The sequence below is a fragment of the Oratosquilla oratoria genome, chromosome 11, assembly GCF_046742065.1.
Source record: "Oratosquilla oratoria isolate Oo_2021 chromosome 11, ASM4674206v1, whole genome shotgun sequence".
Classification (NCBI taxonomy): Eukaryota; Metazoa; Arthropoda; class Malacostraca; order Stomatopoda; family Squillidae; genus Oratosquilla; species Oratosquilla oratoria.
The window spans coordinates 70,713,038-70,728,863 of NC_134787.1; the positions used below are offsets into that span (position 1 = coordinate 70,713,038).

Consider the following 15,826-nt stretch of genomic DNA (forward strand, 5'->3'; position numbering starts at 1 on the left):
ATTGATGATACTACCTCTTGCAGGCATGTTGATAGCACCTCATTTCATCTATGTAGTGAAAAACCACCATTATTTTCTAAAGTAGTCTTTCTTCCAGAGTTAAGGTTTTCTTAGGATACCTACTACCTGAATGTGGTGTAGGACGTTTTAGCCATAATTAGCACCATAACATCATGAGAAATTTCTCTGAGAGGCATAAGAATGGGAGCATGAATGAAAGTGAGTTAACACTTTACAAGCCACTGACCATGCCAAACTATACAACTGTGTACCAATTAAAACTAAACATTGTACAATTTTTTGTTACCACTTTAAAGTGTTCTAGAAAGAACTTGTTTGTTAGTGAGTTTGGTGATTTAGAGGGTACACTGTAAACTAGTTAATGCCAAGCTTAATACAACACCCTGACTATAGAGTTAAGTCAATAAAAGATATGTAAGAAGACCTCATCCTGGATGTAATTCAGGTCATCTTTATGTTTATGCACCATAAAGACAAGCTCTTTTCCACATTTAATTTTGCTCTCAAACAGCTTTGCCTGAATGAAGTACGACAACTCTTGGTTCATCGTGTGGAACGTCACTATGTCATCAAGAAGGAGAAACTCTTGGAACAAATCCAATTCCTTCAAAAACTTGCTGAGAAGCACCAGGTCAAATTTGAATAGAAATGCATTTGATTTATTCAACTTTGAATTCAGTTTCTAAATACAGAGTACCAAAGAATATAGAATATTCCTTCCACTTTCATTTCACCAAAAATTAGGATTTTGTGCTCATAAAAGTTGAATTTTAAAGCAAATTATCTTATTTTGTTCAGTTGCAATCATGAAATGAGATTTTTAGACAATTTACTACCCAGAGACAACTGAAAATTGTTATCTAGTATCAAATTGTATTACAAATACCCATACATGGGTATAGTCTAGGGAGCATATGCTAGCTCCTTAGGGTTGTATCTTTGGGTGTAGGTGATTTTATATGGCTTTTCACTAGAATAGCCAGAGGCTTCCTTGAACATCATGAGATATCAGGTTAATATGATCTGAGATAATTTGTGTAGGCATAGATCAAATTAAGATAAAGTTATCCCTTAATATTCATGGTTTTGATATTTGTAGTTTCAATTATTTGTGATTTGCCACCAGGAAATATAAAAGTACAATTTTGAAGCAAAAAATGTAGAAATACATTCAAATCATACACCACATAATGCATACTGCCCACTGCACACCTACACATTCCTGTGCTGTACTTGGGACTCTCATTCTCACTGTGTCCATGCTTGTGCTACACTTGATATAGTTTACCATCTTATTTCATCTCCTACTACTGTAATATCCACCAAGACATCTGAGGGCATTCCTAAACACCTAAAGATGACTCTGCTGGATAAAGTAAAAGTGCTGGATAAATTATAGAAGGGAAAGTACAATTCTGCTGTAGCAAGAATGTAGTCTACTTTGTGAACAAAAGCACTGTATATGCAATCAAAAAGGAGGAAGATATCAGTGTTACTGTTCTTTTCAGTACACCATGTAGTTCAAGACTCTTAACTTTTATAAGGAAATTGGAGGGCAGGGTCTTGGAGGGGGGTAGCAGATATTTACAAAATTTTAACATTTATGAATTTCTCTGGCTTCTAACCTTTATGAATGTTAAAAGAGACAACTGTATGAAATTTTGTTGACCCTACTTATGCTCTCAGTCATATTGATGTTGGTGAATAAGGGATTTTTTTTTATTTGAAAAAGATTGAGTAATATTTAGAGGTTGCACATTTTTTTAAGGTTTGCTGAAGTTCATATGAAGTATAGTGATAATAGTATTTAATAATGTAAAGAAACCATTTCAAATTGTATATATACATATACCAAGGGCTCTTTCCCCCTTGCCAGGGAGGTAGCCAAAGTCAAAAGGCATAATTCCACTTCCATCCATTCCATCCCCACACATTCCATTCCTATCCACCACCCTTCCCTCCCTCTCATCTTAACTCTTCATGAATGACATCAGTTGCCCTGGTAAGAAGCAATGCAGCAAGACACAACACATCCACAGTAAGACAGCTTCACTTAATTGGTGAGCCCCCCCCTTCTCTGTCCCCTTATGCAGAAACCCTCCTAATATATATATAGATATATATATATATATATATATATATATATATATATATATATATATATATATTAGGAAAGTTTAATGTAGTAACACATTTGTTAAATAAGACTTATTGACCCACTGTCAGAGAATGAGATAAGATGGACAGAAATTATGTATATTTTGACCACTATCTGTGGTCCTCTTCAGGAGGATAATACATAGTGTGGAGTATGAGAGTACATATAGCTAAGAAGGGTACCTGTCCCCTAATGTACCCTTCTTAGCTATACAGTATGTAATCTCATACTACACACTATGTATCATTCTGCTGAAGAGGACCACAGATAGTGGTCAAAATATACAGAGTTTCTGTCCAATCTTATCTCATTCTCCGACAGTGGGTCAATGTCTCATATATATATATATATATATATATATATATATATATATATACATATATATATATATATATATATATATTTATATTATATATATGATATATATATACTGTATATATATATATTTATATTATATATATATAATATACAGACGCTCCTCAACTTACATTTTAGTTACGTTCCAAACGGCCGAACGTAAGTTGAAAATGAACGTAAGTTGTTACTGTACTATACATTCGTAAATTCTATTACCGTATCTTATAAAACACCCCTAAATCATTAATTATACACATAACATAGTAAAATAATAACATTAATTTCAAATAGATTAAATTCAAGCAACATAAATTGAGATGGTGGAGGAGGAGGAGGAGGAGGAGGCAAGGCACGTTCAGTCTGTCGTTTGTGCCATGTAAACAATGGACGCAGCGTCATGCGTAAGTATCGTTTGAACTACGGAGAGTGTGCTGAACTAAAAAATTCACTCAAAAATATTTTTTTTTTACAAAAATTGTTTTACAGTCAGTTCAAACGTAAAATTGAAAAAACTTAAAACAAATGAACGTAAGTAGAGGAGCGTCTGTATATATATATATATATATATATATATATATATATATATATATATATGTGTATATATAATATATATAAATATATAAATATATATATATGTAAATATATATATATATATACATATATATATATATATATATATATATATATATATATATTTCTAAACAGAAATGTAGTAGCACATTTGTAAATGACACAAAGGAAACCCACAGTCAGAGAAAATAAACTTTGAATAAAGAAGAATCCTATATTTCGGCTATCAACTGCAGCCCTCTTCAGGAAAGTACATAAGACAGGCGACAGAGGGGACTTATAAGCTACAGAAAAGAGAAGGAATGTGGACAGATGACCTCATTCAGGCGCGGGGCAAACTGGGGTGGCGGAGGAGGGAGGGGGTGAGGTGATGGGGGGTTGTAAGCTTCGTACCAGTTTGCTGACTGCTGCGCATGAAATGATGTCAGGAGTCCACTGCCCTTTAGAAATATCAATATTAGGGCATTCCTCAATTAATGCAGAAGAAAAATAGTCGAATCAGCATTAATTGAGGAATGCCCAAATATTAATATTTCTAAAGGGCAGTGGACTCCTGACATCATTTCACGCGCAGCGGTCAGCAAACTGGTACGGAGCTTACAACCCCCCCTCACCTCACCCCCTCCCTCCTCCGCCACCCCAGTTTGCCCCGTGCCTGAGTGAGGTCATCTGTCCACATTCCTTCTCTTTTCTGTAGCTTATAAGCCCCCTCTGTCCTCTGTCTTATGTACTTTCCTGAAGAGGGCTACAGTTGATAGCCAAAATATAGGATTCTTCTTTATTCGAAGTTTATTTTCTCCGACTCTGGGTTTCCTGTGTGTCATATATATATATATATATATATATATATATATATATGTATATATATATATTTATGGAAGAAAGTATACGCTGGACTCGACGTTCGTCAATTTATTCTGACGTTTCGAACCCTCTCCAGGGTTCGTCTTCAGGGTAATATTATTACCCTGAAGACGAACCCCGTATACTTTCTTCCATAATAATGGTTCCTGGACTCCAGCTATTTTCGAATATATATATATGTATATATATATGTATATATGTATATATATATATATATGTATATGTGCATATATATGCATATGTATATATATTATATATATATATAAATGTATGTATTTACCTAGTTGTATTTACCTAGTTGTATTTTACGGGAAGGGGAGCTATGCTCGTGGGGTCCCGTCTTCATATCTCATTTTATCTAAACTATTTTTAAATTCATGTATTGTTTTTGCACACACCACTTTCTCATCTAACTTGTTCCAATTGTCTATTGCTCTGTGAGGAAAGCTGTTCTTTTTCAAATCTCTTCTATAGCTGTCTTTTTTTATTTTCTTTCCGTGTCCTCTTGTATTTCTGTCATCCCATTTTATCAGATTCTCTCTATCAGTAATTTCTATGCCTTTCATGATTCTGTAAATAGCTATCAAATCTCCTCTCTTCTTTGCTCTAGTGTCTGTAGTTCAAGTTTTGCTAGTCTCTCTTCATATGATAGTTTTGAGAGTGTTGGTGCCAATTTTGTAATTGCTCTTTGTATTCTTTCAAGTTTTTTTTATACATTTTTTTGTACTTGGTGACCATATCGTTGCTGCATATTCCAATCTTGGTCTTATCAGGGTGATTAGAATTTTCTTCACCATTTCTTCATCCAGGTATATAAATGCAACTTTGATTGTTCTTATTAAATTATAAGTTTCTCCAAAAATCTTATTTATATGTTTCTCAGGTGACATATTATTCATAACAATGACTCCCAGGTCCTTCTCATTTTCTACTTTTTTTATTCCTTCTTCTCCCAATTTATATGATCCTGTTATTCTGTTTTTGCTTTTTCCAAATTCCATTATACTACACTTTTTTGTATTGAACTCCATCTCCCACTTCCTACTCCATTCCTGTACTTTATTTAGATCACTCTGTAGTGATTCACAATCTTCTTCCGTGTTCACTCTTTTCAGTAGTTTTGCATCATCTGCAAAGAAGCTCATATAGCTTTCAATTCCTTCATCCATATCATTAATATATATAGCAAACATTATAAAACTTCAAATTCCCGCGCCACTCCCGCCGCTGCCAGAGGTAGCGCACATCTTTCCTGCCATCTCCCACAAATCCCGCCGCTCTGTCAGGCCCAGTGCCCACTGTAATAAGACGCCTGATGTTAAGCGTGCAACTGTCTATTAGCAACTCTCTTAACACACAAACACATAACGACAGCAAAGGATGGTAGTGATGGCTGAGTTGAAGGATATGCGTGGTAGTGCTAAGCTTAGCGTCACTGATGAAGCTCTTCAGGAGTGGATGGAGGTCAACAATGATGAAGCTATCACCCCCACACTAACTGACGACGAAATCATTCAGGCAGTGATTGAGGAGAAGTATGGTAAGGAAACAGAGGCTGATAGTGAAGAGGAAGATGACCCAGAGCCAAGAGTAATGTGGAAGGATGCCGCTAAAGGATTGGCATTATTTATCAAGTTTGCGGAGCAGTGCACCTATATGGGGACTCACGACGTGATGTCTCTTCACTATCTTCAAAATGAATTTTTAATGCAGAGAGACAAACATTCTAAACAAAGAGACATACGTGATTTCATGAAAATAAGTAAAGATAAATAAATATGAATATACTGGTAAATAAATAAACAACATAAGTGAAGCCATTGAATGAATTTAATTTAAGTACTCTATGAATAAAGGCAATAAATGTATTTATTTAATATTCCTTCTTGTAACCGGGATTTCCCCTTTCCGACACGTCTTTGGTCCCATTCATGCCGGTTAAAAGAGCTTATACTATATATATATATATATATATAATATATATATATATATATATATATATATATATATATATATATATATATATATATATATATATATATAATATATATCATAGTTTAGAAAAAATATCACCAGGAAAAGCTAAACTGTGACCTGTTTAATAGCATTAGTTTGATTTACAATGCTATGTTGGTAAAAATGTGCAACTGTAAATATTCAGTTTATAATTTTGCTTTTAGGTCACTCACATGATTAGAACCAAAGGGATAAGCAGTGACATAAAGAAAGTCAGATAAGATTCTTGTTTTAATGGTAATCTTTATGTAATAAACCTATATGCATAAACAACTTTTAAAGTTTCCTAAAACTAAATATAGAAGTGTAAAGAAAGAAGTAAAAAGTCTACATTGCCTGCTACTACTTTCTGAAGAAACTTCTTGCCCAGTTTAATTTTTACAGGACAGGTAAGGGCAACAGTTGAGGCACTTTGTGTTGTTCAATTTGCAATACGTTTACCTCATGTTCCAGTGTAAAGGGGCTAATAAATTAAACTAAACCCCCCCCCCCTCAGTTTTCACCTATTTATTGCTTGCTCTGTGTTAGATAGGTGTAATGTAGAATGTCTGACAAAAGGAGAAACAATTATAGCGGATTAGCTAGTGTGGTTTAATGTGATCCAACGGGAGAGGAGTGTGCCAGAGGGCTAGAGGATTGCCTGTATAGTTTCATTTTACAAAGGAAAAGGGGAAAATATGAATGTAGAAATTTTAGAGGTATCAGTTTTTTTAGTATAGAAGGAAAACATATGGAAGAGTGTTAATTGAGAGGATTAAGAGAGAAACAGTGTGGATTTAAGAAGGATAGAGGGTGCATGGTTGAATTTTTTGTGGCAAGACAGATTTGGAAAAAGTTTTTGGCAAAAGGTAAGGATATTTTTGTCCCTTATGGTTTTAGAGAAGGCTAATGACATGTGTTAGAGTTTTATTTAAGCCTGCTTACAGTAGGGCTCTTTGCAGGTAACTAACTACCTGCACTTGGGGTAGCGTCTACGAGCCTGGCTCGCAGTTGCCAGCTCTCACAATAAAAACTCCTACATCTCCCCCTCAGGATTGTGAGGAAAAAACAAAACAAATACCTTGACAATCTGATTGCATTGAACATAACAACATTAATGGTAATTCCAATGACATACAACATGAACAGAATTGAACAGCTATTTTACGTAGTTGTCCAGCCATCTTGGCTGAGACCTGTGCTTCTGAGGACGTTCCCTTCTCAGGGAAGCAGGCAGAGGCGTCCCCTGGGTTCGGTGGTTGCGGCTTGGGTGAACCCCCGGGGGATAATGGCCCCTGTGGTGGCACGGCCATTCTCAAGTGGCCACGGGTGCGCAGTGAGATGCGACCGCTTCCGTCCATCCTCACTGCATACAGGCGGTGTGGGTGGACTTCGACTACAGTGCCAGACTTGCTCCATGCCTTAGTAGTCTGGTCCTGAACCCACACATGGGCTCCCGGCTGCAGGCGGCGACGTTGACGTTGCTGGCCCGTGCTCTTCTGTCGTATCTCTACATGGTGTTGCGCCATCTTAGTCTCCCTCTCCTCCAGGGTCTGCTGCCACTCACAATTGACTCTGTAGTTCTGTTTGGCCGTGGGGACTCCATCACGTAGCTGTCTGCCAGTTGTCAATTGTGCGGGGGATGCGTTTCCTTTCCGTAGCGGGGTGTTGAGGTATTGGAGGAGAGCAAGCGACACCTTGTCGTTGTCCAGGATGCCGCTGGTCCCTGTGTTGTCTTGCAGAATCCTCTTGGCTGTCTTCACGGTGGCCTCGGCTCGGCTGTTGGACTGAGGGTACTGAGTGGAGGAGAAGCAGGTCATGACACCCCATCTCCTGAGGAAAGCGGTCATTTTCCCACTCAATAGGTTTGTACCTCCGTCAGTAGAGAGTTGTTCTGGGCCCCCCCATCTGGTGAAGTAGTGCCTCAGGTGCTTCATGATTTCGCTGGACGTGGCACCCGAGGGTAGGTGCGCAATCTCTACCCAACCAGTGAGTCAGTCAGCATAGACTAGGTATGTTTGACCTGCCAGCTGGAATAGGTCTGCCACCGTCTGCTGAAAGGGGTAATCGGGGGTTGGGTGAGAATGAGGGGCTCAGGTGGTTGTGACAGTGTGTTGGCGTTTCAGGAGTTACATGTGGCCCTGTGATGCTGCAGGTTACCCTCCATTCCAGGCCAGTACACCGTCTGTCTGGCCCTTCTTAGCATGGAGTCGAGGCCCTGATGGCTGGCGTGAAGGCTAGCTGCCACTCGTTGTCGCAGAGCCTCAGGGATGACAAGCCGCACACATCCTTGATCATAGGTACAGGTGACTAGGCCACGGGACACTGCCAGTCTGTCTCGTACACAGTAGAAGGGCCGCAGGCAGGCAGGCTCCCGTGACCTGTGGGACTCCCAGTCGCCGCTGCTCACTCTTGACACCAGTGACTGGTAGGTGTGGTCCTCAAGGGCCGTTTGCAGCACCATTTCTTCGTCGATGGTGGCGCACCCACTCAGGTCAAGGGCGGCTACAGTAGCTGCTGACATGGCTGCGGCGATAGCGACGTCTTGTTCTTCATCCATCTCGTCCGGATTAGACTTGGCCACGGGATACCTGGATAGGAAGTCGGCTGCCGCGTTGTGTCTCCCCGGCAGAAAGCGCATGGTGAAACTGTACTGCAGGGTCTGCTCCTTCAGACGGAACAGCCGTGGGTTGGTGATGTCCTTGAGGGCCTTGTCGCCAAAGAGACTAACTAGGGGCCGGTGGTCTGTGGCGATAACCAGGTTAGGGCACCCCAGGAGGAAAAGCCGGGCTTTACGCAGGCACCACGCTACTGCCAAAGCCTCCCCCTCCACCGGTGCATATCCCGACTTGGCCGGGGTAAGGTGCCGGCTACCGCATAATGCTAGGCGGCAGCCTCCCTTGCAGCAGCGTGGAACAGTGGCTGGCGGGTATGAGCAGTACTGCTGCATCACCACAAACCCGATGCCGTTCTTGCACCAGTCCGTGATGGCGATGGTAGGTCGGGTCATGTCGTAGTATGCTAATCCCTGTTTGGCTAGCTGACAGATGATCTCTTCGGCCTGTGTGAAACTATTCTGGAGACACTCGTCCCAGTAGACGACCTTACCTTCTGGTTTCTTCAGCAGATCCCTGAAGGGCGCCATAAGAGGGGCAGTGGCCAGGAAGGGCGCCAGTTGGTTCACAAAGCCAAACCAGGAGCGCACGTTTGTGATGGACGGTTTTTCTGGCATCTCAAAAGTCCCTGATGGCAGTAAGGCGCTCTGTAGTCGGTTCGTATGTGTCCCAATCCAAGTGGTAGCCAACGAAGTCGACCTTCCTCTGGCAGAAGCGAAATTTCTCCGGCTTTAGTGTCACTCCAGCCTTGGCACATACTTCCAAAAAGTCGTAGGCGTGCCAGAAGGCTTCCTCTATGCCTGCGTCATAGAGGAGTGTGTCGTCCACGCACTTGTATTTCCGCGGCAGGTCGATGATGGCGTCGTCGAATCTTTTGGTGTATGCATCCCCCGCTGCGCAGTGTCCCATGGGCGTCCGGCAATACTGGTACCTGCCCAACGGTGTGATAAGCGTAGTGAGGCGCCTGCTCTCCTCGTCCAGTTTCACCTGGTGGAACCCCCAGTGCGCGTCTGCCACGGTTTTGTAGGAGTGTGCCGGGACTCCAGAGGCCATGTCAAACGGGGCAGGGGTGTGGTGAGTCTTCCGTAGGCAGCATGCGTTGAGTTTCTGGAAGTCGACCGTGCGGCGCGGCTTGCCAGACGTTTTCGCCACCACGACCATCCTGACACACCACTCTGTGGCTTCTCCCGCGGGGACAGGACGGATTACGCCTCTCTGGACGTCCTCATCCAGCTGTCGCTTGACCTCCGTTTCCCAGTGTTTCGGGACGGGGGCGGGAGTGTGTCAGGCATATGGGACAGCGTCGGGTGACAGGTGGATATGATAAAGGGCCCCGCCATGATCGGCAGCGGGTACCGGTCGGTGTCGAAGGACGACGTCGAGAAATGGCCGAGCAGCCATTCCTGTAGCCTCGGCACGTTTTCCTCGAGAGGAGGGAAAGGCATGGTTGCTGGTCTGGGTGGCGGACCCGGGCTGTCGCTGCTCCCCCCGCCCACGCTCGCTATGGTCGGTAGTGGCGGGTGCGGAAAGCCTTCGTGTACCAGGCCCAGATCCTTGCAGGCGGCGAGAGACAGATAGACCTGCCGCACAGACCGTACGAAGTACACCTCCTGCTGGGTGGAGCGGCCAGGGATGCTAAAGTGGCAGGTTATGGTTCCCAAGGTTGGTAGGTTAATGTTGGCGAGGTCGCGCAGGCCAGTGCGTCCCTTAAGTTGCCTGGGCGAGAGGCCCAGAGCTTTCAACAGCTTGGGTCCCGCTACACATACCTGCGCGCCTGTATCTGCGATGGCTGTGGTGGAGTGCTGTGTGTCGCCCTCCGGCCCGGAGACGATGACCTGAAGCCGTGGCTGGCTCATCACCCCGGCGGTCGCTACCACAGCACTGGCCACCGCGTCCTTCTTCGTAGGCTTCTTTCCCCCTTTGCACACTTTCTGGAAGTGGCCCAGCTTTCCACAAGCAAGACACGTGGCGTTTGCTGCCGGGCAAGCTACCCTACCGGGCTGGTGTGGGTCACCGCAGAGCCAACAAGGGCGGTGGCGGGCTTTCCCGAGACCAGCAGCAGCGATAACGTCGTCGTCACTCGCGGCGTCGTGCATGACGTCACCAGCGACAGCCTCGGGATGGCGGTTTGGCGGGAAATCATGCGCGTCCCTCTGAGCCGCTTCAAATGCCACACAGAAAGATCTGAGGCTGTCGACGTCTTTGAATTGGGCGTATGACTGTAACACCTCGCGTCTTAGGGTTGGTTCACGCAACCCAGCAATGAGCTTCCGCACTAACATATATTCACTTAAACTCGCGTCACAGCTTGGGCACTGAAAAGCACAATCTAACATCATCTGGGAACACTTCGTGAAGTAATCGCCCACTGACTCCCCCAAGGCCTGCTTGACACTAAAGAAGTCCGACCACTGTACTGCCTGGTTCGCCGCACGCAACACTAACTTGCTTACGTTCTCCAGGGCCTCGGCAGCGGGAAGGGTGTCCCAACGAGCCTTGGGGAACCTGGCGTCGAGCGCCTTTTGCAGTCTTGGGGCACATAAAAGCAGCATGTAGCGCGCGGCGTCACCGTCGCTGACAGTGTTGAGCTCGATCCAATTCTCCAAGGACCGACGCCACGACCTGAAGTCGGCTGCAGTCATGTCCAGGTCGCACTTCTCCAACCCAGCTGTGCTAAGGGCCTTGCGGCTTGGTGTCCCCATCGCCGCCATGTCTCGCTGTAAAGCCGCTATGGCTCCCTGTTGGGACAGTAAGAGCGTCTGAGCCTGTGCTAGGAAGCCTCCTCCTTCCCTCCGTCTACCTGATGCGGCAAGGAGCCTAGGGCGTCTCGGGGTGGTCATCGCAGATGCGTAGGAAGGATCACTACTGCGCCATGTTAGAGTTTTATTTAAGCCTGCTTACAGTAGGGCTCTTGGCAGGTAACTAACTACCCGTGCTTGGGGTAGCATCTACGAGCGTGGTTCGTAATTGCCAGCTCTCACAGTAAAAACTCCTACAACAGGGTATACAGAAAGGAGCTGTGGGAAATATTGGAGATATATGAGATAGGGGGAAAAATGTTGAGTAGTCTAAAGCTTTTACATGAGTTGTAGAGTTTGTGTCTGGGTTGGGGATGGTGAGAGTAAATGGTTTGAGGTGAAGGCAGGGCTGTACCAGGGCTGTGTTATGTCACCATGGCTGTTCAATGTATACATGGATGATGCAGTATGAGAGCTAGATGTAAGGGTGATGGGCATGGGATTGGAGATGTTTAGAGAGACTGGAGGAAAGTGGAAAGTAAGCCAGTTGTTGTTTGCTGATGACACTGCACTTGTTGCTGGGTCAGAGGAAGGTTTGGGGCAGTTAGTAACAGAGTTTGGGAAGATATGTGATAGGAGGAAATTGAAAGTATAAGATGTACAAGGTGGGCAGCAGTAAGTTGGAGGTAAGTCGTAGTGGAAGTGGATAGTTTTAAATATTATGGGCCACATGTAGCAGGAATTGGAGGAATAGTGGTGGAGGCAAACTATAGAGTGAAGGAAGCAAGTAAATGTCTTGGGGGGGCAGGGAATGAGGTGTCATGAGTAATAGGTATATGGGGATGGCTGTGTAAAGAAGACTGAAGGGGTGATTGTGCCTATGACACTGTATTTGGGGGGAGACTTAGAATTTAAGAAAGAAAGGAGAAATTCAAATGTGCTTGAGTATGGTGGGTGTTACAAGGATGGACAAAGAGAAGAGAACAGTATGGGTGAAAAGGGAGCCAGCAGATAGGATTGATGAAAAAATATTGAGATAATTTGAGCACATAGAATGAATGAGTGAAAAAAAATAGTATCAAAAAAAGTGTGGAAGTTAGAGGTAGGTGGAGTGAACTTGAGATGGGAAGACTGAGAATGATATGGATAGTTGGGGTGAAGGGGGCCTTGAGTAAAGGGAGAATGTCTGTTGAGCAGGGAAAGGAGGAGGCAAGAGATAGGTGTGAGTGGAGAATGATTGGGAATGGACTATAGATTGATGCAGCCTGAAATGATTTCTCTTTTTCTCTGTTTTTGCATAAGGGAACAAAGAGTGAGGGTTGCTGTGTAATTGAAATGGCTAGCCCTGCTGTGGGTGTGCTGTGTCTTGCTGCATTGCTTCTGAACCAGGCAGTGTACAGGGTACAGGGATGACCCTTCTTCCACAAGAAACAAAGATAAAAGGGAACCAGTAGGGTGATGGATGGGAGTGGGATGGGTGGGTGGGGAGTGCGTGTCTTGCCTGGCTACCTCCCTTGTAAGGGGAAAGAAGCCATTTGCTATTTAGATAGTATCTCTTTTTTTAAGAATATGATGACATTTTATTAGTGTAATAAAACATCAAGATTTTTTTTTCATCTTATTGTACTGCACTCCTTTGACCCCTCCTTTACCACCCTAATGACTTCATCTCATTAGTATTATATTATCCACAAGAATGGATGTGCAGATTATTAACAATGAGATGTACTGCTTTGATGCTACTTCTGGATGTGGTCTACCAACACATTTATACATTAGTATTGGCTTCATGTTATTGTGTGGTATAAATTGTGCAGTAGCATGCAATTGATACTTTAGGGATTATATGGGGTGCTCCTATGTACTGGAGCCTCACATCATTTTTGTCCATGTATGAAGAAATCTCTAAGTATAGAGAAATGATGCTACTTTATCGTACTGTGATTGTCTATTATACTGTCCCATCCTCTCCCCTTCTTAATACTGTCTTGTACCACTTCTTTGAGTATATATTTCCATTTTTGCCTTTCCCCTGTGATATGGAGAAAAAGAATACTGCCACTGAGCCTTCCCACTCAGGTTGTAAAGGCAGCTAAAATATGGTGAAGTTTGGATCTAGGCATCATGCTCTCTGTAACCCTATGGGTACATTAATATGAAAAGTCAAGGCATAAGAGGGTCTGTGAGGAGTTTTTCAACCAGAACCCTAAGGTTTGGTTCGTTTAATGTGTGTGGGTGTGGTACAGATGAGAGTAAAAGGGAAGAAATGAGCAATATGTTTATGAGAAGGAAGATGGATGTGTTGGCATGAAGTGAAACTAAGTTGAAAGGGAGGGGTGATTTTGAGTTTGGGAGTATAGTGGGAAGGGCATTGGGAGTGAGGAGAGGATGAGGAAGGGAAGGGGTAGCACTACCAATAAGTGAGGAGATAGATAAGCATGTGGTGGAGTGGAAGGAGATTTCTTCAAGGTTAATATGGATGAAGGTGAAACTGGAAAGGGATATGTGGGTCTTTGTAAGCATATATGGGTCTAGTAGTCAGAAGTTGTGTAGAAGAAAGAGATGCTTTTTTATCAGATTTAAATGTGTAGATAGCTTTGGGATGAATGTCAATGTAGTGGTATTGGGAGATCTCAATGCTAGAGTAGAGGATGAACCAATAGATGGAGTTGTTGGGAAGTGTGGAGTGCCTGGTAAAAATCATAGTGGAGAGTTAATGGTGATGTGTTTAGAGAGTTGATGATAGCTAACACAGAGTTTAGGAAAAAAATCAAACATAAGTATGCATGGGAGAGGGTGGTGGAAGGAAGGGTGGTTGATAAGGCATTAATGGATTATGTAGTTGTATCCAGGAAAAGAGTAGGAAGAGTTCTGGATGTCCATGTTCATAGGGGAGAGAGCAGGGAGTATCAGATAATTTTTTGGTGGAAGGTAAGTTGAGAGTGGAGGGTAGGTAGAGAAAGAGGAAAAGGGTAAAGAGGTGCATAGAGCAACCTCTTTAGATAAGAAGAAAAAGGAGCAGGAGTACAAAGAGAAGCTAAGAGAAGTTTGGGAGGTGGTGAAGGATAGATTAGAAGTAGGAGTGGAAGAGGAATGGGGATGTTTCAAAGAGGAAGCGACAAGATGTGCAAAGATGGTATGTGGAACGAGGAGGTTGAGAGGGAATAGAAGGAAGGGTAGTGAGTGATGGGATGATGAAATGAAAAAAGGAAGTAGAAGAGAAGAAGCAAACATTCACAGACTGGTTGCTAAGTAGGACAAGAGAAAAATATGAGAGATATAAAGAAAAAAGAAGAGAAGCAAAACAAAAGATAAAGGATGCAAAAAGGAGAACAGATGTAAAATAAGGGAGGAGTATGACAGAAGATTTTGAAAGAAATAAAAAGATGTTTTAGAAGGAAATTAAGAGAGGAAGGTGAGGTGATTGTAATGGAAAAGGAGGTGGTAAGGGGAAGATGGGTAGATGGGTGATATATTTTAGAGAGCTGTTGAATGTGGAGGAGAATATGGAGGGATTGGTGGTAGCAGTGGGAGGCACTTAGAAAAATATGGTGACAGGAGAGGAATATGGAGAAAAAATAAGAAAAGACAAGTTGCAAGTAACTCTGAAAATTATGAGAGCAGGTAAGGCACCTTGGTTAGATGGATGTCATACAGAGTGTCTGAAGTAGGGAGGTACAGTAATAGTGGACTGGCTAGTGAGGTTGTTTAATGTGTAAGGTAGGGTAGAGTGCCAGAGGACTAGAGGAGTGCCTGCATAGTTCCACTTTTGAAAGGAGAAGGGAACAAATATGAGTGTAGTAGTTTCAGAGGGATTAGGTTCTTGAGTGTAGTTGGGAAGGCTAGTGGGGTTTTAATTGAGAGGATTAGGAGAGGTACAGAGGCAGTAATTGGTAAGGGACCATGTGGGAAATGCAGGGATTATGTGGATCAGATTTTTGTGGTAAGGCAAATATGTGAGAAAATTTTAGGAAAAGGTAAGGATGTTTTTTGTGCTTTTATGGATTTGGAAAAGGCTCATGACAGGTTAGACAGAAAGGCACTGTGTGAGGTTTTGCTGATATATGGGATGGGGGAAAGCTGTTAAGGGCAGTAACAATTTTTTAAAAGAGTAGTAGAGCCTGTGTAAGAATGGGAAATGGAGAGGGCAACTGGTTTGAGTTAAAAGTGGGACTGTCAGGGATGTGTCATGTCACTGTGGCTGTTCAGTGCATTCATGGAGGAATTGGTGATGCAGGAGGTAAAGGTGAGGGTAATGGGCAGGAGACTGGAGATGGATAATGATAGAGAAAAGTGGGAGGTGATCCAGTTTATGTTTGCTGTTGACTCTGCCCTTGTGGCAGGGTCAGATGGGGAATTAAGGGATTTAGTGACAGAGTTAGGAAAGGAATGTGATAGGAGAAAGTTTAAGGTAAATGTAAGAAAAAGCAAGGCGATCAGATTTACAAGGGGAGAGGATGGCAGTGAGTTGGAAGTAAGTCTTAAAAGAGAGAGGCTAGAGGAATTGG

General features: G+C 43.1%; 1 protein-coding gene across 5 annotated transcripts in view; it reads left to right on the plus strand.

Moving 5' to 3' along the window:
• Positions 1-734, plus strand: part of LOC143029925 (schlafen-like protein 2) — a 41,551-nt gene extending 40,817 nt beyond the window's left edge. For all 5 annotated transcript variants that reach the window (XM_076193130.1, XM_076193132.1, XM_076193133.1 and 2 more), the window contains exon 6: positions 533-734. In XM_076193130.1, the coding sequence (XP_076049245.1) occupies positions 533-667 (135 nt within the window). In that variant the 3' untranslated portion in view covers positions 668-734. The remainder of the gene's footprint in view (positions 1-532) is intronic.
• Positions 735-15,826: the final 15,092 nt, after the last annotated feature.